The 19,581-nt window shown below is 38.6% G+C and overlaps 3 protein-coding genes across 3 annotated transcripts; 1 reads left to right on the top strand and 2 right to left on the bottom strand.

Moving 5' to 3' along the window:
- Nucleotides 1–1,724: 1,724 nt before the first annotated feature.
- Nucleotides 1,725–8,267, bottom strand: mettl25 (methyltransferase like 25). Its single transcript, XM_056747812.1, has 12 exons — nucleotides 8,055–8,267; nucleotides 7,799–7,966; nucleotides 7,558–7,676; nucleotides 6,892–7,479; nucleotides 6,658–6,805; nucleotides 6,117–6,211; nucleotides 5,590–5,619; nucleotides 4,888–4,961; nucleotides 4,091–4,184; nucleotides 3,826–3,900; nucleotides 3,394–3,465; nucleotides 1,725–1,938 (listed from the first exon to the last, which is right to left on the bottom strand). The coding sequence occupies exons 1-12, from the start codon at nucleotides 8,254–8,256 to the stop codon at nucleotides 1,855–1,857; spliced, it is 1,749 nt and encodes a 582-aa protein (XP_056603790.1). The 5' UTR covers nucleotides 8,257–8,267; the 3' UTR covers nucleotides 1,725–1,854.
- Nucleotides 8,268–8,457: 190 nt separating this feature from the next.
- ccdc59 (coiled-coil domain containing 59) lies at nucleotides 8,458–10,108 on the top strand. Its single transcript, XM_056747815.1, has 4 exons — nucleotides 8,458–8,728; nucleotides 8,881–9,223; nucleotides 9,427–9,535; nucleotides 9,785–10,108. The coding sequence occupies exons 1-4, from the start codon at nucleotides 8,584–8,586 to the stop codon at nucleotides 9,947–9,949; spliced, it is 762 nt and encodes a 253-aa protein (XP_056603793.1). The 5' UTR covers nucleotides 8,458–8,583; the 3' UTR covers nucleotides 9,950–10,108.
- A 132-nt stretch (nucleotides 10,109–10,240) lies between these two features.
- LOC130421237 (scavenger receptor cysteine-rich type 1 protein M130-like) lies at nucleotides 10,241–19,140 on the bottom strand. Its single transcript, XM_056749019.1, has 22 exons — nucleotides 18,952–19,140; nucleotides 18,540–18,842; nucleotides 18,071–18,382; nucleotides 17,620–17,922; nucleotides 16,779–17,081; nucleotides 16,378–16,689; nucleotides 15,844–16,164; nucleotides 15,437–15,751; nucleotides 15,032–15,358; nucleotides 14,628–14,945; nucleotides 14,109–14,411; nucleotides 13,855–13,932; nucleotides 13,433–13,747; nucleotides 13,181–13,351; nucleotides 12,540–12,629; nucleotides 11,965–12,006; nucleotides 11,728–11,781; nucleotides 11,554–11,631; nucleotides 11,351–11,413; nucleotides 11,095–11,172; nucleotides 10,948–11,002; nucleotides 10,241–10,797 (listed from the first exon to the last, which is right to left on the bottom strand). Exons 1-22 carry the CDS (start codon nucleotides 19,007–19,009, stop codon nucleotides 10,791–10,793), a joined length of 4,206 nt encoding a protein of 1,401 aa, XP_056604997.1. The 5' UTR covers nucleotides 19,010–19,140; the 3' UTR covers nucleotides 10,241–10,790.
- Nucleotides 19,141–19,581: the final 441 nt, after the last annotated feature.

Below are 19,581 nucleotides of genomic sequence, written 5' to 3'. Positions count from 1 at the left end.
GCTGACAGGCAAAACATTTTAATTTAAAACTGTTTAGCTGTCCGATTCATGTCACAACATGTCATTGACCCAATTGCGGTAAAGAGGAAACACATTGGTAACATTTAGCTTGTTTGCAATTTTATTCGCCAGTGGAATAAAAGAATCAATGATGCTCTGGATTCATCTCTAATCAAATCAACTGCCCTTTACTCTCAGATCGGAAGTCTGTGATGTGTGATATAACTGTACGTGTTCACATGTACACCACAGTTATGCATCAAATAGTAGAACAGGAGTACATTACTTTATTCCCGTAGCTCTTTTGGACAGACATGAATTTGTTTCCTAAATCTTGTTAACACTTCAGACACAGTGAGAAGAACAAAGTTGATTATCTTCATATGGAGCTCATCATGAGTCACTGTAGATTGGCACATGCTTGCGTGCGAGAGAGAAAAATAGAGAAATAATAACAGAACATGTTCCATCTCTGCATCCTGTTTGGTCCAACCGTGCTACAAAAAGATAAATCACAGCTCTTTTTCCTTCCAATTCCCCTCCGGCTCATTTCACTGTCCTTTCCCATGTAGCTCCTTATTTAAGTACAGATGCATGATAAGAAGCATTGAATGGTTCCTCTTTATTTCCTTTTTTATTTGCTCCGGTGACAGGAAATTTCTTTAACTCCCTATAGACCCTCCCTTCCCTGATTCTGGGTCTCAGACAGCTCCACCAGGATTCATTGACCTCATTCACTAAGGATACATACCTCATGCCAACATCAGCAAAAATCAATAAGTCTACAAAAGAAAGTGTGTTTGAAAAAAACACAATTTCTAACCTTAAATCTTACATTAATTTAATACGACACATGACTCAAGGGCACAACAGCGGTTTTGTGATGTGATGAATGATCCCTCATACAGGAAAATAAAACCAGTAGGGCCGTTTCTACTTAAAGAGGAGAAACCAAAGATTTCAAAGTGGAGCTAGGCGTTTCTGGTGAAGACAGAGAAGCATTTCCTTAAAGCCCCCTTGCAAGCAATGGCAAAAAGGAAACATTTAAGGAAATAAGGGAGGCTGTTTCCCATCGTTCTGCTATTTCTGTCATTGAATGACGTTTAGGAGTGCATCATATCATTACCATGAAGGCATCTTAACAGGAAGGTGGACACAAAACATCCGCTGTAAGGAGGATTTCATGAGAAAAGGACAACACACTTGTAGGAAAACTTGAACAAAAAATAAATATGCATTGCACGCTTCTGAATGAGTCGATATCAATCAGACACTGAGAAATCAATCAAGAAAAAAAGTGTTTGTTTCATTTATTAATATAAACTACAACACACCCAGCGGGGAAAACGGTTTGTGTGGACGGGCTGGAAATAATAAAAAGCTTAATGTCTGATTAATATTAATGGACTGTTTTGTAAAGGGAAACACATGTCGTCTTAGGTTCTTATACAGTTCAGTCACTGACTACTAGAACCCATTAAATGACTGATTTATAAACCAGCCGCAAGATTCAGCACTAAAAGCCACATTCTACATTTCATTGAGTTCTTGAGCTATCCAAAGGGATGGCTAGATCACTTTCTGCCGTAAACTGCCATACATCATAACTAAACAGACCTGAAGAACAACAAAGCCAGGTGTGCTGGTTAACTAAACATTTGGATCCAATAGAAAAAAATAAAGTACTGTGAACCATTGTGTCGAAAAGCCACACAAACCAGAAGTGATGTTTTAAAATGTTTAAGAGTTTATTTGGAAATGCTAATATTAACGATAACGAAAATGTATTGTTTTATTACATCATAAATTAAATACAAAGAACACTGGATGGATGGAAGGCATAACAGCTTTGGTCTACTTTATACCAACAATCGCATAACATCTGGGCGACTGAAGCGGATCAAAGAGCTGAACCAGCGCAGAATGAGAAACATTCTCCTGTAAAACAAAACAAATGTTACCATATAGATTTGGGTTAAAGTAACATAAAAGTATGTACATGGGGTGTTTCTTAATATAGAATCAGGGATTACGTCAGGTTTTATGAAGTGTATGGGATTAGTTTTGCATATATGGCTGTACAGTATTATATTCACATAGGCCACGTTATATGGTATGATGTCATTATTAGTTCATAGTTCACCCAAAAATTCTTTCATCATTTACTCACTCACATCGTGTCAACGTTATATGACTTTCTTTCTTCAACAGAATACAAAAGATGACAATTTGAAGAATGTTGGTAACCAAACAGCACTGGCCCCCAATTACTTAAAATTATATGGACACAAACAACTGAGACATTTATCAAAATATCTTCTTTTGTGTTCTTTAGAAGAAAAGGGAAATATGCATATTTTGAACAACATGTAGGTGAGCATAAATAGTTAACAAATAGTTATAAAAATAGATTCGATCGGGTCCAATAATCAGGTTTAGTGTAGCACAGCTTGTTTCGATCCAAAATCCATATTGCAGCTCTCTATAATCGCTGACCCGAGCATGTTAATATACTTGCCAGCAGCCTCAGAATCCTGTGTTATGAAACGGTTTATAAGGATTAAATTCTCCATAGGGCAAACGGTGAAATAGACTCTGAACCCCATGTGGGTACTGAAGTTTACAGAGCCATCAATGAAAAACCATATCATGTTGCCGAGCCCTTTAAAGTTTCATATATACAAATCATAGACCGCTGTAAAAAACCTAAAGAAATGATTTTAGAGTCTTGACTTGACTGATAGTTGAACTCTGTTAGTCCATGTTGAAATGACCCCCTGAGAAACTTGCACACTTTGTTTCAGACTACAAACAAAAATGATTTTCTCGTGCCCTAAATTGTTTCACATATGGTTTAGCCCGACACTGCAGACACTGTTCTCGCGAGGGGCTTTGAGGTTTCATGTTCAAAGGCCAGTGGGCTTGACGGAAACTGGGTTGTAACTCGAAACCTCCAAACTACTCTAAGCCGGAGAAATGAAATTCAGATCTTCACCAAGCGTATCACAAAATGAACAATACAAGCAATAAATCACAGCTATCCCCAGTACAGTTAACTTTTGAAAACCGCATGTTCTTTTGACTGTTGTGAAGTTGATATTTACGGCTGACGTGTGATGGTATTTATGCTGCGAGGAGGATAAGTTGTTTATAGGGGAAATCTTTGCTGTGGTCACAAAATATGTGCTATATGTAAAGCTGAAAACAAAAATATTAAAATTAAATGAGGATTTAAGAGCCAAATAGGCACAAAGCCAGATTCTGGGTGGTTAACATCACTTTATGTACCTTTCTACTAGGCGTCAGGTCAAACCTCTACATCGGCTGTTTATTTTTTACACCTCCTTTTACAACTGAACCTAATGTGTATCTGTCTATACAGATATTTTTTACCTGCTCCTTCAAGTAGCAAAGCCGGTCCAGGAGTATGAGACCCTCTATACAAGGAGCCAAAGTCACTTTTAACTGAGGAAGATGAAAAACAAAGTGAGACGGATTGATTTAGAGTTAAAGGAATAGTTCACCCAAAAATGAAATGGCTTTCATCATTCACCCTCATGCCATTCCAAACCTGTATGAATTTCTTTACTACAGAACATAAAAGAAGATACTTAAGAAAATGTTGGTATGCTCTCATTAACTTTCATTGTTTGGACAAAACATTTCTCAAAATATCTTCTTTTATGTTCCACAGAAGACAGAGTCATATACAGGATTAAAACAACATGAGGGTGAATAAATGCTGACAGAATTTCTATGTTGGGTGAGCTATCCCTTTAAAACTGAATAATGCAGTACATACATCTTTCTTCATGAGATACTCACCATGTTAAAAGCAACCATCTCATTCATCCTGTGGCTGTAGCGCTCATGATAGTTCTGAATGACATCGTCTGGTAGCTTGAGTAAAGAAAAACAGAAAAAAACCCAGGAAAAATACTGTTCACTAAAGAGTGGAGAGCCATGCTTTCCTAGGCGTCAAATACAATCAAGTAATGTTTAACTTCATTAACTTCATTGTGGTTAACGTGGCCGAATATGGGCAGATTGAGAAGATATCAAAGGTAACAAGAGATCAAAGTGTAATTACTTTAGTATCATCCAGATCCAGTTTCTTGAGTGCTCGCCTGACGTAGTCCACAAACGAAGTTGATTTAGAATACACATTCCCAACCCGCTTCTCACTGAAAATGTGCAAAACACATTAAAAGTCACTTATCAGATCATGTATCTATTAAAAAATTCATTAAACCAAATCATTTAACAGAGTTTTAATAGCTTAGATCTTAAAATAACATGTTGACAATACGTGGGAGAAATTTGCATGTCTGTTCTGGCATTTTATGGCAAACGTTCAGCTTTGACTCACATAACTTTATCAAATCCATTTAAAACGGGAGGAGTTTTGAGTCATAAGCATTAGTCACCACTGAATCAGATCTGTAGTCAAATATCTTGATAAACATCTCTCAGCCTCTGCACAAGGAAGGAAGGCTAAGAGGTAATCTGCACCTTCTTCATCCTCTACTCAAGTGTTCCAAAACCTTCTGGAAACTTGGCAAATCGTGATGTTTGGTACAGTAATAACATGAGTAAGGAGGCTCAATATGTGTCACGATATGTGTGTTTCGTACAGAAATGGCTAATCAGGGTTTCTGGATGTTTTTCACAGCCAGGATAACAATCTGATTTTCTTCCCACATTGAACTAGTCGCTGACAAAGTTTCTTTAAACAAAGATTGACAAATCATCTACAATACACTATAATCAAATATACTATAGAGCAACGTAACACATTTACAATAAATAAAGAAATTTTGAGTTTGCACATCAATGACACAAAATGGAAGTTTTATCCGTAAGGGCACGGCTGCACATGATAGATACCTTTTAAAGGAATCATAGTGATCCCGCAAAATCACATGAAGAACCGCCCTAAAAAACAGCGACTCCATCCGCAGCTGTAACAGACAGAGCCAACCAATCACAACGCTGCATCAAAAAAATTCATTGAAAATCAATGAATTTCAGAGCTTCAAAACCTCACAACATGTGCAAATCACTCCATAAAACTGACTTAACCGGTTTAACAGCATTTCTCACAAATATGGTTTTACTTACCGATTACATAATGAAGATGTTTGTGCTATTTCTGCCAACGACGGGTGTATATTCACAACATATTGCGCAATATTTTCCATGACTTTATTGTTTGATAAATAATCAGGCATCCAGAAAGCAACACAGAGACTGTACCTCTAAACTTGAACTAATTTGTAAGAATTGGATTAACATTACATGAATATGCATAGTCATGTTTCAAGGTCTAGCATTCAAGCCTAACCAACTCATTGCAATCGGCTGTTGAAACAGCTCTCATCACACTGACCACACTCTTTATACAGCCCACCAGTGTAAATTTCCCATCGATATTTACATTTATGCATTTTAAGCTCCATGTTTTATTGTGTATGTTCACAGGGATTTGAACATGTGGTGTTGCTTTTGCAAGCTGCATGCTCTTCCAGATAAGTAACCAGAACATACAGATTCACATATAATATGATATATGATATAACAAGTACTCACCCCTCCTCCAGCAGAAACCCTCTCCAGAGCCTGATAGACACCAAAACGTCAAGTCGTCAAGTTATTGAATTGAGCATTTTGATAAGAATAATAATATGATTTACGAGTTATGATTATTTATAAGGCATGGCTGAATATCTGAACTGCAAAGAAAGTCATAAACATGACATGCACTAGAAACCTTTTGCAAGCAATGTGTACATTACGTGTGTAAAACATACATCAACTGTTTTTCTGTGTTTACATCTACACAAGATTTTAACTAAACCTAAAGCTTTTTATTTAAGCCTTGCTTCCAAAGACAAGCTAAAAAAAACGTCCACAGTGTCAAGGTTTCAATTGCTTGCACTTCAAAAGCAGATAGATTCTACAGATGTTTATCTATTCCGCAACATAACACATTCCGTATTTATAGCGTGTGACGTGTTATAACACTTTTTGCATGGTAGCTCTGCATGGAGTGGTAAATGTGGGTGAAGACGTGTGGTCGATGTGAGATGTTCTTGTGACGCCCAAGCCAGACTTACGAGACATGCAGACATCCTGGCATTTCGACCACAGAAACAAGCCTGGTCCTTCAGAAACTGACTCATGGGGAAACCACACACACCATCTGCACACTCTGACCAACAGACGAAGATAAACGTATCAATAAAAAGTGCTTTATAACTAGAAACACTACACATTTTATGAATAAGTGTATCAAGTCAAGTGTGTCAAAACATGTTTGTCTTAACATTGAACAAAAATGACCCTATAGTAAAATACTTTACTTGAATGTGTATTTGTGCTGTATTTGATGTGCATTTAATTTGGTGCATCTAAAAGAGAGAGAGAGAGAGAGAGAGAGAGACACCAAGACAGAAACCATATGCTCTTTTGGGACAAGCACCAAGTCCTCAGTGAGGCACCCTTACTAGAATGTGAGACTAAGCCTTAACAGCAAAAAACATTAGGCAGAGATGAGCAATGCAGAACACATGTCGCATCTTGTTTGAAGACCTGTAAATCTGTTTTGACAGAGACCACAAAATAAACACGTGCACATGTGACAGGAAATGCTGTTACCTTGTCGATCCGGATCAAACTCTTCAGAGAGCAGATGGTAGCAACAGCCCACACTGCAAACCGCTCGCAGCTCCTGCTTGGCCCTGAACATCCTCAGGGTGCTCGGAGCCAAATCTCCACATGTGTGCAAGCCAACCAGAACGGCATCCTGGGTTTTTCCAGAGCAAGAAATATAACAAAAAGTGACAGTAAAAGAGAAAAAGAAAGAGAGAAAAAACAAAGATGTCCTCTAACCTCCAGCTCTGTGATAAGTGTCTTGAGTTCAGTTTCTGCAGTGACATACGAGGTCAGAGGTGAAAAGAGGATGTCGTCGCTGCCACTGCGCAGTCCTTCACGAGTCTTCCTCTCCAGATTCTCCCTCTTTCTCCTTTCTTTCTCCTCCTCGCTCAGCTGGCTGGGATGAACACGAGGCGAGTTGTCCTCTACGACATCCGGGGACAGCATATTAAAGAAGCCGTCTCCATCACAATCGTTCGTGTCTGCTGTACATTCTATGGCTTTTTTAGAAGATACATCAGTGGTGACTTGGTCTTGAGAAGCACAGGACTGAGCCGGAGTACTACCGTTAGTGGACCCGACTTCTTGATCGGTGTTACTGTGTTTTTCAGTCCTATAATCTCCATCATTTGAATGTTGAACTTCTTGGTTTCTCGTGGCTCTGCTGTGTTTTTTATAGTCTTTGGAAAATTTCTTCAGCTTTCGGTTTCTCTCCTGTGCTCCATGCGTGTTGGTGCTGGAGGAGTCGATTCCAAACACCTGCAGGTTAAACTGCACGGACAGAAAGGTGCACAGGTAACCCTTACCCGAACCAACATCTATAACCTGAAAGAGACAAAAATAAAATATGAGAGATGTTTTGTGTCGGAATTGCATTTCTCTTCTTTTTTTGCATTTTCTCACCTGTTTCACTTTGCAACATTTGGCCAAACCATTCACGACCTCTGACATTGCCCGTACCTCATGGGACTTCTTACAATTCATAAACTCACCAGGTACAACACATCGGTCCAATCTCTCTCCTATGCACATTATAGAAAACGACTTTTGTATCACACGTGATTGTGATTATGAATATGATAGTCGGATGAACTATCTAAATATGGTATAATACATAATGTGACATAAGATCGTGATCTGTTACCTGCCACAATGTCTTCATTCATCAGTTTCAGATCATGCATCAGTTCCTCGACCTGCATGCAGACCTCCAGACCCGAGAGGCTGTGTTCTTTGGCTGCCATCAGTATGGCTGACACATCTACCAACTTCTTTGTTGTATTGCAGAAACCAAATGTAGTGTTTTTCTTTCCTAAAAGCAACGACAATAACAAAACAATTATGTTATGTAAACAATAAAGAAAATAAAAACTATAATAAGCTTCTAAATGTGACATTACCCTCTGCCGCCCCCGCGCGGACACTGGAATTAATAGCAGACAGAACTTCATCCGGACTCGCTGATATGAACGTGCTCCAAACATCACGCGTGTAAAAGTCCACCGTGTGTGCATTCGCGATGCTTAAAGATATGGAAAGAAAGCGGACAGCTTCATCCATTTTCATCTTTAACGCATCGATTGGAAGACTATTAAACGCCATTACTTACAAATACAGAAAAGAGCGAAATCTTCACGTGAGCTGTGGATGTTGACATGTTTAGGGTATTTTAGACTTAAGTAATCAAATCTTGAATTAGGATACGATTCATTTGAACGACCAAGGCACTGGCCATGTTGAGTGTCCCACTAATGTCTTGTTGAATAGCGAATCGACGGTTTTATCCTCAACACAAATGGCGACTAACTCATGCGATGTTTTGGTGTCGATTATTAATGCCTTAAGTCGTTTGTACGTCATCACTGCGCGTCTTTAGTTTACACGTGAACAGGCGCTTGTCTACATACAAGTGTGTCGAAAACGTTTAACATGGCACCTATACAAAAAAACGCGAAAAGTATTAAAGGAAAACATTTTAAAAGTAATTTTGCACATGTTGGTCCGTCATACAACGCCAAAGGGAAAAGAAAATGGGTTCATGAAAACAAATTCTTTGACGGGAGCCTAAAAGAGGGTGAGTAGCTGACAGTTAAATTTTCGAGTAAAGTAAAAATTTATTTTGTTTAAATTTATTTTGCAGTAATATACATTGTCCCAATTGAATGTACCAGAATAATCTAACTTATTTTTTGAACAACTGTTCTGATATGTTTCGTGGTTCCTCAGGTCAGGGATTTGCGTTGAAAAGAAAGGAGAAAATAAAGCAGCAATACAACAAAATTCTCCGCAAGGAGAAATGGAAAATGCAACATTCAAAAGTGAAGTTACATGAGGAATATCCAGAGCACCTTAAACATCTTTACTTGGCAGAGAAGGAACGATTAGAAGAAGAAGAACAAGAGCAAAAGAATAAGAGAGTGAAAGGAAGAGCAGTGGATAGTGAAGCAGAAGAGGAGCAGACCTTTACTGTGGGATCTACTTCTGGGAGAAATGATTCAAACACAACACCTGACATCTCTGCTGATCAAACTCGTTCATCTGAAGCAGGGATCTCAAAACAGTCTGCAAGGTGCTGAAAAAGTTCACAATGTTATGACTATTTATTTATTTATCTATATGAGCTGTTTGGTATGTAGGTTCAGTGAACATTGTAGATTTAACAATAATTAACAAGTTGTACATTTTCTAAAGTGTAAATTGTGCTGTATGTGAGGGTGTATGTAGTTTGTACAAAAATACCTTTTGTATTGACAATGCAATCTGTCATTACAGCTCCCACAAAGCCCAATTCATGCAAAGAAAACAGAAGAATGTCTCATCATACCAGAAGACAAAGCAAGAATATGAAAGGATAAAGCAGGAGCGAGAACAAAAAAGAGAGGTGAGGTGGAGAAGAAACAGATAATTTAAGGATATCCAGGAAATGAATGAAGCAGTGAAAGTCCTTAATCATGACACACAACATCAGACAAAACATTTGAAAACTTGTGTAGCCTATGGTTTCCTAGTGTTTAATATATCACTTGTATATAATGAAATTGAGGAAGACCCGTTATCTCAAACATACACATTCATTACTTATTATATTCTTTGGCAAATGACTGATGCATGGTACGCCTGTTTTTTGCAGGATTTCTTAAAGAATAAAGCTCAGAGGGAAGAAGCAGTGAAAAAATACAAGGAAAAGAAAATGGCCACATATCAGTTGTTGAATAAAAAAACCAAGAAGGGTCAGCCTAACCTCAACATTCAGATGGAGCTGTTACTGCAGAAGATTCAAGCTCAGCAGAAATAAGTAAATTATGATCAGCCCTCCTGAGGTCAGCCAAAGGACACAGCCTCTCGGGTATGGAGGGCAAATAAAAACTGAGCCATTTGGATGGGTGTACAGTCATTGCAAACCTCTTTGTCGATCGTTAGTATTTGTTGTAAATAAAACCAAAAATGAGACAAATCTTTGGTTTGTTCATTAGACCAAAGAGCACTGAAAGTAAATGCATGTTCAATATCAACATAAACTGTATATCAACCTGCAGATAAAGCTGCAGAAATTTAATGCTCAGCCCAAATAATTCAAACAACAGAATAAGACTCATGTTTGTGTTTATTAATAAAAGTAACAATATACTTACAAAATACACACATACATATTTTTTGTAAATAAAACCTACATATATTAATCAATATTTGGTTTAAAGTGCACTGAATATAATGTGAAAATTATAAGCTAAAATAAGGTGTACATATTTTGCATGTAATCTTAGGTATATGGAGTATTTATGCCCGGTTTCACAGACAAGTGTTACGGCTAGTCCCAGACTAAACTGAATGTTTGAGTTGTCTTCACTGAAATGATAATTAATCCTAAAAATTCTTAAAATATGTCCGTGCTATTGTTTCGCATCAAGATGCACACCAGTTATGTTTTTTGCTAGGGCATTTGAATAAAAATAACTTAAATATTCCGATTTTTATTAAGGGTTAGTCCTGTCTGTGAAACCAGTCCTTAATGTCTGAAAAATAAAGCACTAACAAGTAAGTAGCAACACTGAATTACTGAAAAATAATAAGATTTTATAAACATGTGCAGTGGTTGTGGTCATTAAGTCAAATTATTTGACTCCTCCCCCACATCCTCATGGTCTGTTAAAAGCAAATTCAAATTGCATTACTGTTGTAGTTACACCAAGCTTTAAAGTGAACCAATTTAGTTAGTGACTATTACACAATCACATATTAATATCAAATTTAATTGAAAAAAAGATTTAATAGGATTATCAGTAATAAACCTACCTAACAGGTTTGACAAATCTGACATTCTTCACATCATCATATTCCTCCTGAACTCCTGACACGTATATGAAAACAAGACAGAGAAACAAAAACGTATATCACATTGTACTTTATAATGCACCTCTGTCTCTCACAACATTGTTTTACCTGTCTCACAATCTTCTTCCATTCCACTCTTATCTGCACCGATATGCCTCACATCATCATACTCTTCCTGAACTCCATCTGGAACATAAAAAACAAAAGACAAACAAAAATATATCACATTGTACTTCTCAATGCACTTTAGTCTAGTGCCATCGTACCATATTAATGAACAACACCTGAAAAAGCCACGAGGAGTCTAGGGTTATAAATGCATCTTCAATAGATGTTTAAGCACATTGAATACTGTTCAACTCACCATTTACACCGTCAATGTTGTGTCTTAAAATGATGACATCATCGTAATTCTCTGGAATGTCCCCTACACACGTCAAATTATAAGACCATACCTTTAAAAAATTCACTATTTGTTATCTTTGGCCAGCATAATTGCAAAAGCATTTAACCATACCCACTATTTAGCAGTATTTAAAATGGTTATTGCTAAAAACGGGACAGTACCTGTTTCAATATCTGCTGTCGGTTCATCTTTGTCGACATCATTATAGTACCCCAGTGAGACTTTTTTAACCTGTTTTGCTTCAAAAAGTAAAACGCAGAAATATGTTTGTATAGGTTCATACGTTTCAACATGTTCACATTTTAAATCATATGATAGTTAACAAAGTCACCGACCTTTTAGGGGGCTGCCAGTGAAGACGTCATTGTCATATACACAGATGTCTTCTTCTGCAGAAAAAAACCCAAATGCAATGTGATTGAGAACTGAAGTGTAAATTACAGTATTTCTGAGAATTGTGCCAATTCATTCAGTGGTCGAATACGGAAATTTCACTTTGTATATTTCTTAATTAAAAATGTACATCTAAATATTTTAGGTCTTGTTTTACATAGACACATCAGTTCTCTAACCTGTAAAAGGTTCATTAACATCTTCATACCCAGAATGCCGTTCTGCAAAGAGGAGCAAAAAAAAAAATCACAAACCTGTTTATTAATAGGTTCAAACAGCCTAAACCCTTATTTGCAGTGGATCTTAGATCACATTTGATAATAAAATCAAGACAAGAAAATCCATGAATATCAGTAGATACATACAAGTAAAACATTGATTTACTAACTGTGCTCTGAAGACATGGACAACCTCACATGAACTCATTCCAGACATTTAGAGAAAAAAAACTCATTGCATCTAATACAACGCTCGAACTGACACATACAAAAACATCTGTAACATGCACCTGCAGCTCTGTGGTTTTGTGAGAGGAATTCTGTGGTTTGAAGCAGGAGGTTATACAAAAACTAATAATAAACTAACATCAGCTGTCTGATAGACTCTAAACTACAGATTCAGCTAAATACACACATCAACAACCCAAAACGTACAATGACCTGCACACTAGACATGACAATCACAAGAAACACTGGCTTTAATATGCATTAATCTTTTTATTTCAATTGGTTTAACAACAGACCTAAAGACTCACCTCTCTGTGTGAAGTGTCTGTTTATGTGTCTGTGATCAATCTCTTCATACACAGCTTCAGTCTGAGTCCAGTGTCTCCTCTTAGAGAGAGCTGTGAGTGTAAACACACAAACCTTCTGTCAGTTCATAACACATGACTGATGACACAAAAAAATAATACAAATGGCCCTGTTTAAGAGCGGCACGTTAGCACAGTGCTACATCATACGTTTATCAGGCAGGGAAAAGGACGTTTTGTGAAACATGCAAGTGGGGAAAAGTGTGATTACTTGGGGTCAGTGACATCATTTTATGTTCCACTGTGGTTCCAAATTTAGGACTTTCATTTTGAATGACCCAGCTGGTGAAGTCCGCAAACTGCATATGCATTTAGACTTAATGAGAATAAATATCCAGCACAATTCACTTTTAGCATCGCTTATAACATGGACCTCCCATTAATTTTCTTGATTAAACCGATGCCACATTTTCCAGTGAACCCTGCATTAAGTGAAAATTGGATAAAACACTGCACATGTTTATGCACAACACTTATGCACACTCCTGGTTTAAAATAGGACAATCGTGTAACTTTTTTACAAAACTTCATTTGGTTAATTTGCTGAAGAGATGTTCTTCTATGTGATTTGTGGATGTGTGTACCTCTCCTCATCACACTGTTGTGTTGAATCAGTATCAGCAGCGGCACTAAGAGCAATAAAAGCAAAACTCCCAGAACAATCACAACCACTGGAGGAATGAAGAGAGACTCTGACATCAGTGGAAGAGAAGTTGGTGTTGTTGTTGTGGCTGGAGTTGTGAACGCAGACAAATCTGTAAATCGGAAAACAAACACAAACAATAAATAAACTGCTGAAATTATAATCAATATATCACTCAGTGTTTTGTTCTCACCTGTACAGATGAGTTTAACACGTTCTTTGTGTGAGCAGTCAGTGTGGTTTTTCAGGACGTGAGGACAGTCCCACAGGTGAATCTCAGTCCCTCTGCACTCGACTCTGTTCAGCCACACAACACCTTCACCAGCACCAAACGCTTCATTCCCATCAGCACTCAATGCTGCTCCACAACCCAGCTGCCTGCAGACCACCTGAGCATCTCTGATGTCCCACAGATCATCACAGACTGAACCCCACTCAGAGTTATGATACACCTCCAGCCTCCCAGAACACCTGCCTTCACCTCCACTCAGTCTGAGAGGAATATTCTCTACATCACACACATCATTTACAGCAACACAATCACACTGAAACTCACACTGTGATTTGCATGTGCAATACAAATAAACAAAACAGATATTTATCATATAAACATACTTGAACATTGCCTCTGGTGTGGAGATGGTGAGGTAGAACATGTCAGACGACTCCGAGGAGACTGATGGGTTTCCTTCTCTGAAATTAAAACATATTAATACAGGGCTGGAAAGGACATTATTTTTTATATTTAATTTTTGAAATGTCTGAGCTAAGATCTTTTTTCAAAAACATTAGTCTGATGTCAGTGGGTTTTAAAATCATTTAAAATAACCGCGATCACTGAGACTTATATGTAGTAAAGACTTTCTTACCTGAACAGGTGATTTTGACAATCCCACTTGGACCACAGTCGTTCTGTGCCCAAAGTGAAGATGGACACTGCCATAAAGTGGAGTCATGTGATCGACATTTAAGTTTATCCAGCCAGTTATGAGTCTTCAATCCATTTTTTGAAGAACTGGGTTCACTGGCAGATCTTCCACAGTTGAGCTCTTGACAGATCAGACTCGCTGTGTCTCTGTCCATCTGATTCCAGCAAACATTACCCCAAGATCCATTGTAGAAAACCTCCACATTCCCTTCACAGCCTTCACTTAACCTGATCTCTTTAAACTCTAGATGGAAAGATATTTGTAATTACTCTTCAGCCTGGAATTCAGGAAGTAAACCAAAATGAACCAAAATGAACTAGTTATGTAAACTTACACAACTGTAACCAAACAAATGCCGTATTATGATATAATCTACAAAATGGGCTGTGAAGAAATTGTATTTTACTAGAAATAATTAAAATAATCAAATAATAAATTCACTCCATTTGCACTCCTAACCTGAGCACACGACTCCAACATCCTCCTTGTGGTTACAGTCATGATCTCCCCAGACCCGTGAAGAGCAGTTCCACAGAGACGTCTCATTCCCCTCACAGTTCACATCATCCAGCCATATGGGTCCAGAACCAGGACCAAACCAGGCTGGTACTGGCTGATCACTGAGAGCCACTCCACACTGCAGCTGTCTGCACACCACATGAGCATCTTTAATATCCCAGGAGTCATCACAGACTGTTCCCCATGAGCCTTTGTGAAAAACCTCCAGCCTCCCTGCACAATCTCCACCAGATCCCACCAACCTGATCCACCTCTCACCTGAGATCATATAGAGAGAAAAACAGTTATTATACACAAGCTAATTGATATAGAATTAAAATACAATTAGATATTGTCATTCTGACCAAGGCAGGTGATTGACAGGTGTTGTGTGGAGCTGCAGTTGAGAGTTTGATAAGAGCTGCTGCAGTTCCTCAGATGATGTTCAGTCCCAGAGCACTTGAAGCCCATCACACACTCATGACTGTGTTCAGCACTGGATGAAGAGGAGCCAGAGAAGTTCAGCACAGAGCCACAGCCCAGCTGTCTGCAGACCACAGAGGATTCAGTGACACTCCATGAGTCCAGCAGAACTCTCCTCCAGACCTGATCAATGTAAACTTCCAGCACCCCCTCACACTCTCTCTCTCCAGACAACCTCACACCACCATCATGAAGAGACAGAGAGGAATCTGAAGAGAAGATCTCAAATTGTACCAAAATAAGTTTTACATTCTCATCATGTTATTGAGAGAGTGAAGTTGACTCACTAGAACAAATGACTCCAACATCTTGTTTATGAGAGTATTCAGCTCGACTCCATGAAGAGACTGAACATTGTGAGAGTTGTGTTTCATTCCCCTGACAATCAAACACATCAGCCCAGATTTCACCAGATCCCTCTCCAAACCAGTCCACTCCAACAACAGACACAGCAATCCCACAATTCAGCTGTCTACAGACAACACTGGCGGCTCTCATATTCATGCACCCATCACACACTGTGCCCCACTCATCCAGGTACTGAAGCTCAACTCGACCAGAACAGATATCAGAGCCGTTCACCAGTCTTGGTGCTTTGTAACCTGGACAGAGAATTGTCAGCTTATATAAAGCTGAATTAATTATGAATTAATTTGTATAAAATAAAAGAGAAAATCAAATATTGATACTCCACCAGAACAAATCACTCCCACATCATTGTCATGGGAACAGTTTTTCTTGCTTGAAGTCTTGAAGAATTGTGGGCACAAGTTTATATGAGATTCGTTTCCTCTACATTGAATGTCTTGTGTCCACACGTGTCCCTCTCCTTCACCAAATGCATCTGCTCCCAGCAGCTGTACAGGAACCCCACAGTTCAGCTCTCTACACACAACCTCTGCATCAAACGCTGCATCACACACTGTGCCCCATCTTCCTCCATAATACATCTCTACTCTTCCCGAGCACAAATGAGAACCAGCAACAAATCTTGACCATCCATAGTTTAAGCCATCTGATTATATAGACAAAACGATCAACAAAGAGGACAAAAACACTATGAAATAACAAGTCAGTGAATTTTGTGGCTTTTTAAGTAAATGATAATTCAGGCAAAAATAAAAATAAAAGACATTTAGAAATGTTTTTAATAGGTTATACTGTTATCGCTTATCACTAATAATTCACTAGTATGAATTATGCATTTTAATGAGATGATCTCACTCACCTGAGCACATAACTCCAGCATCACGAATATGGGAGCAGTAATGAACCCCCCATTGATTTGCCACACAGTTCTTCAGTGAGGACTCTGAGCCTTTACATCGCACATAATCCAACCAGATTGGACCTGATCCTTGTCCAAAGTGAGCGTCATGCAAAGCCTGTACGGGCTCTCCGCAGTCCAGCTCCCTACATACCGCTGCAGCATCTATCAGATCCCAACTAAAATCACACACAGTTCCCCATTGACGACCATGAAGAATTTCCACTCTACCAGAACAAGCACTGCTACCATTCACCAACCTCACGTTTACATCTGATATATATAAAACAGATACAAAATCCAAAAATGACAAAAGACAATATAACATTTATATTAAAAATTATATAAAATGATGTCCTCACTTGAGCAGATGACTCCGACATCTTTATCATGATCACAGTCACTAACACTTGATGTACAGTTCTTCAGTGTACACTCTGATCCAATACAGTCCACATCATTCATCCAGATCTTTCCTGATCCTCGTCCAAAGTGTGCACCATTTAACACCTGTACAGCATCTCCACAGCCCATCTCACTACACACCACCGAGGCATCTGTCAGATCCCAACCATCACCAAACACGGTTCCCCACTGACCATCATGAAGAACCTCCACTCGACCAGAACAAGGACTGTCGCCATTTACCAACCTCACTTTTAAAACTGGTGCATAAAAAACAGGGAAATGAAAGACGTAAGATAAAAACAACTTTTCTATGTTGATAACATACACAAAATATTTGAATTTCATTGATAAAGTTTCATGAGTTCGCTTTGCAGATTATAAGTAAGGATAATAAGGGACGGATAATTAGGGACGGAGAGTATGAGTTTGTTAGTTCCTTCGAACGGTACGTGCCCGGACTTGGGTTGTTGCCCTGTTATACTGCGGTAAAAACGGGCTGATGATTAGGAGTTGGGTTCCTGCGAAAATGTTGAGAGAACGGGGTAAGATACCTTGTCTATTTGTAGGGGTTTTCTCCTGAGCTAAAAGGATGATTGGAGAGATTGGTTATAGGAAACCAGCCGGGATAGTTATCTCATTTGTGAGATTGGTCATGAAAAGCAAGCCAAGTTAATTATCTGATTGGTGAGATTGGTCATAGCAAGCCAGCCAGGCTAGTTATCTGTACGTGCTCATCCCGAACTTTGTTAATAAAACATCACATCGTTTGACCCATAGTGTGATGTAAAAACTCACTTGAGCAAATTACTCCAGCATCGTGATGATGTCCACAGTATTGAACATTGGATCCACTTGATCTACAGTTCTTCAGTGTAGATTCCGATCCATTGCAATGCATTTGTTCTGTCCAGATTGGTCCTGATGCTGGTCCAAAGTGAGCAATACCCAGAGGCTTACCACAGCCAAGCTCTCTACAAACCACTTCAGCATTTGTCAGATCCCAAACACTACCACACATCGTAATCCACTGACCACCCTGAAGAACCTCCACTCGACCAGCACAACGGTTGTCACCACTCACCAACTTCACACTAAGATCTGATTGGTTTGAAACAATTAGACAGACAAAGGAACAATGAATTGATATAACGAGTATAGATAATAAGCAATAAATACTGTATATTAATATATCTTTGGATCCCAATTATGATGTAGAAAGCAACATGACAGATTTAGAAAAGCTCACTTGAGCAAATGACTCCAGCATTTGTGTTAAGATTGCAGTCATGTACGCCCCATCCTCTTGATTGACAGTTCAACAGTGTGGACTCTGATCCATTACAGCTCACATCATCCATCCAGATCTGTCCTGATCCTGATCCAAAGTGAGACATATGAAGCACCTGTACAGCATCTCCACAGCCCAGCTCTCTACACACCACTCCAGCATCTGTGATGTCCCAACCATCATCACACACTGTTCCCCACTGACCACCATGAAGAACCTCCACTCTACCAGAACAAGAACTGGCACCATTCACCAACCTCACATTCACATCTAAAACATATGAGACAGAGAATAAAGCATATGATACAAAATGCAACTTTAAAAAAATAATTATTTAATAACAATCCTGAAACATTTGAATTTCAAATTCTAAAATATACTTTGACCCGAAGAGTGATGTAATAACAGAATATTTTGAGATGCGCACTTGAGCAGATGATTCCAATATCAAGAGAATGATAACAGTTATGAACACCCCATCCATTTGATGTACAGTTTTTCAGCGAGGACTCTGATCCATTACAATGCACATCATCCATCCAGATCGCTCCTGATCCTGATCCAAAGTTAACAATACCCAGAGGATCTCCACAGCCCAGCTCTCTACACACCACTGCAGCATCTGTCAGATCACAGTCATTGTCACACACTGTTCCCCACTGACCATCATGAAGAACCTCCACTCTACCAGAACAAGGACTGCCACCATTCACCAACCTCACATTCACATCTGGTGCATAAGAAACAGTGGAAAAAAGCAGAAAGGTAGAAATGTACTTAATAAATATTTTATTCTTATTTGTTGACAATATTTGTTTCATCACCAAGTGTGTACTTACCAGCAGTGATGGTCATTACTACAGATGACAGAAAAATTAGTGCGAGACAGATCTCCATAATCCTCTACTGTACACACAGTCTGGTTGAGAATAATGAGAAGTCCGTGTTAAGTTCTCCACTATTCCCTCATAGACTGAACACACTGGATCATTACAACCCTCTACAGAGAGAGAGAGAGAGAGAGAGAGAGAGAGAGAGAGAGACCAATCACACTCTCTGTTACCGTATTAGAATTAACCAAAGAAATCATCAAACAACTTGAGTGACAAATCAGAAGAGATATTTGTGATTTTCTCCATATATATCAGCAGAACGTCAGCGCTGATGAACGAGACTCCTCCCTCCATGTACAGAGGAGACAAACACCTGCAAGATTAAAGATAAATTTCAGCATCAATCCTGTCGTGTGCTGGGGTACAGGAAACTGTTACCTTCAAACACACTTTAATACAAACATGCACATAAAGACGTATACAGTATATACACTTTCATTAGAATAAATTATTCTGAATTTAAAAGTAAATATTATTTGGAGAAGTGTTTTGGACCCCTACACCTCATCCAAGCTTTCACACTGGAGGCTAAATCATTCAAAGCAATAAGGGCATTAGCCCTTCAGAATTTTGACC

Source organism: Triplophysa dalaica, chromosome 5, assembly GCF_015846415.1.
Source record: "Triplophysa dalaica isolate WHDGS20190420 chromosome 5, ASM1584641v1, whole genome shotgun sequence".
Taxonomy (NCBI): domain Eukaryota; kingdom Metazoa; phylum Chordata; class Actinopteri; order Cypriniformes; family Nemacheilidae; genus Triplophysa; species Triplophysa dalaica.
Note: the sequence above shows the minus strand (reverse complement) of the source record. Positions and strands in the feature narration are given on the sequence as shown.

Bases quoted from the DNA above. Each gene is read 5' to 3' on its own strand.
- mettl25 (XM_056747812.1), bottom strand. From the start codon at position 8,256: ATGGCGTTTAATAGTCTTCCAATCGATGCGTTAAAGATGAAAATGGAT. The intron at 6,806-6,891 runs GTTAGAGGACAT...GGAAAAACCCAG, and splicing joins CACTTATCACAGAGCTGGAG to GATGCCGTTCTGGTTGGCTT. The intron at 3,466-3,825 runs GTGAGTATCTCA...CATCTTCCTCAG, and splicing joins AGATGGTTGCTTTTAACATG to TTAAAAGTGACTTTGGCTCC.
- ccdc59 (XM_056747815.1), top strand. From the start codon at position 8,584: ATGGCACCTATACAAAAAAACGCGAAAAGTATTAAAGGAAAACATTTT. The intron at 9,224-9,426 runs GTGCTGAAAAAG...CTGTCATTACAG, and splicing joins ATCTCAAAACAGTCTGCAAG to CTCCCACAAAGCCCAATTCA. The intron at 9,536-9,784 runs GTGAGGTGGAGA...TGTTTTTTGCAG, and splicing joins AGCGAGAACAAAAAAGAGAG to GATTTCTTAAAGAATAAAGC.
- LOC130421237 (XM_056749019.1), bottom strand. From the start codon at position 19,009: ATGGAGATCTGTCTCGCACTAATTTTTCTGTCATCTGTAGTAATGACC. The intron at 14,412-14,627 runs GTTAGGAGTGCA...CTTTCCATCTAG, and splicing joins TGTTGGAGTCGTGTGCTCAG to AGTTTAAAGAGATCAGGTTA. The intron at 12,630-13,180 runs GTACACACATCC...TTACACTCACAG, and splicing joins CAACAGTGTGATGAGGAGAG to CTCTCTCTAAGAGGAGACAC.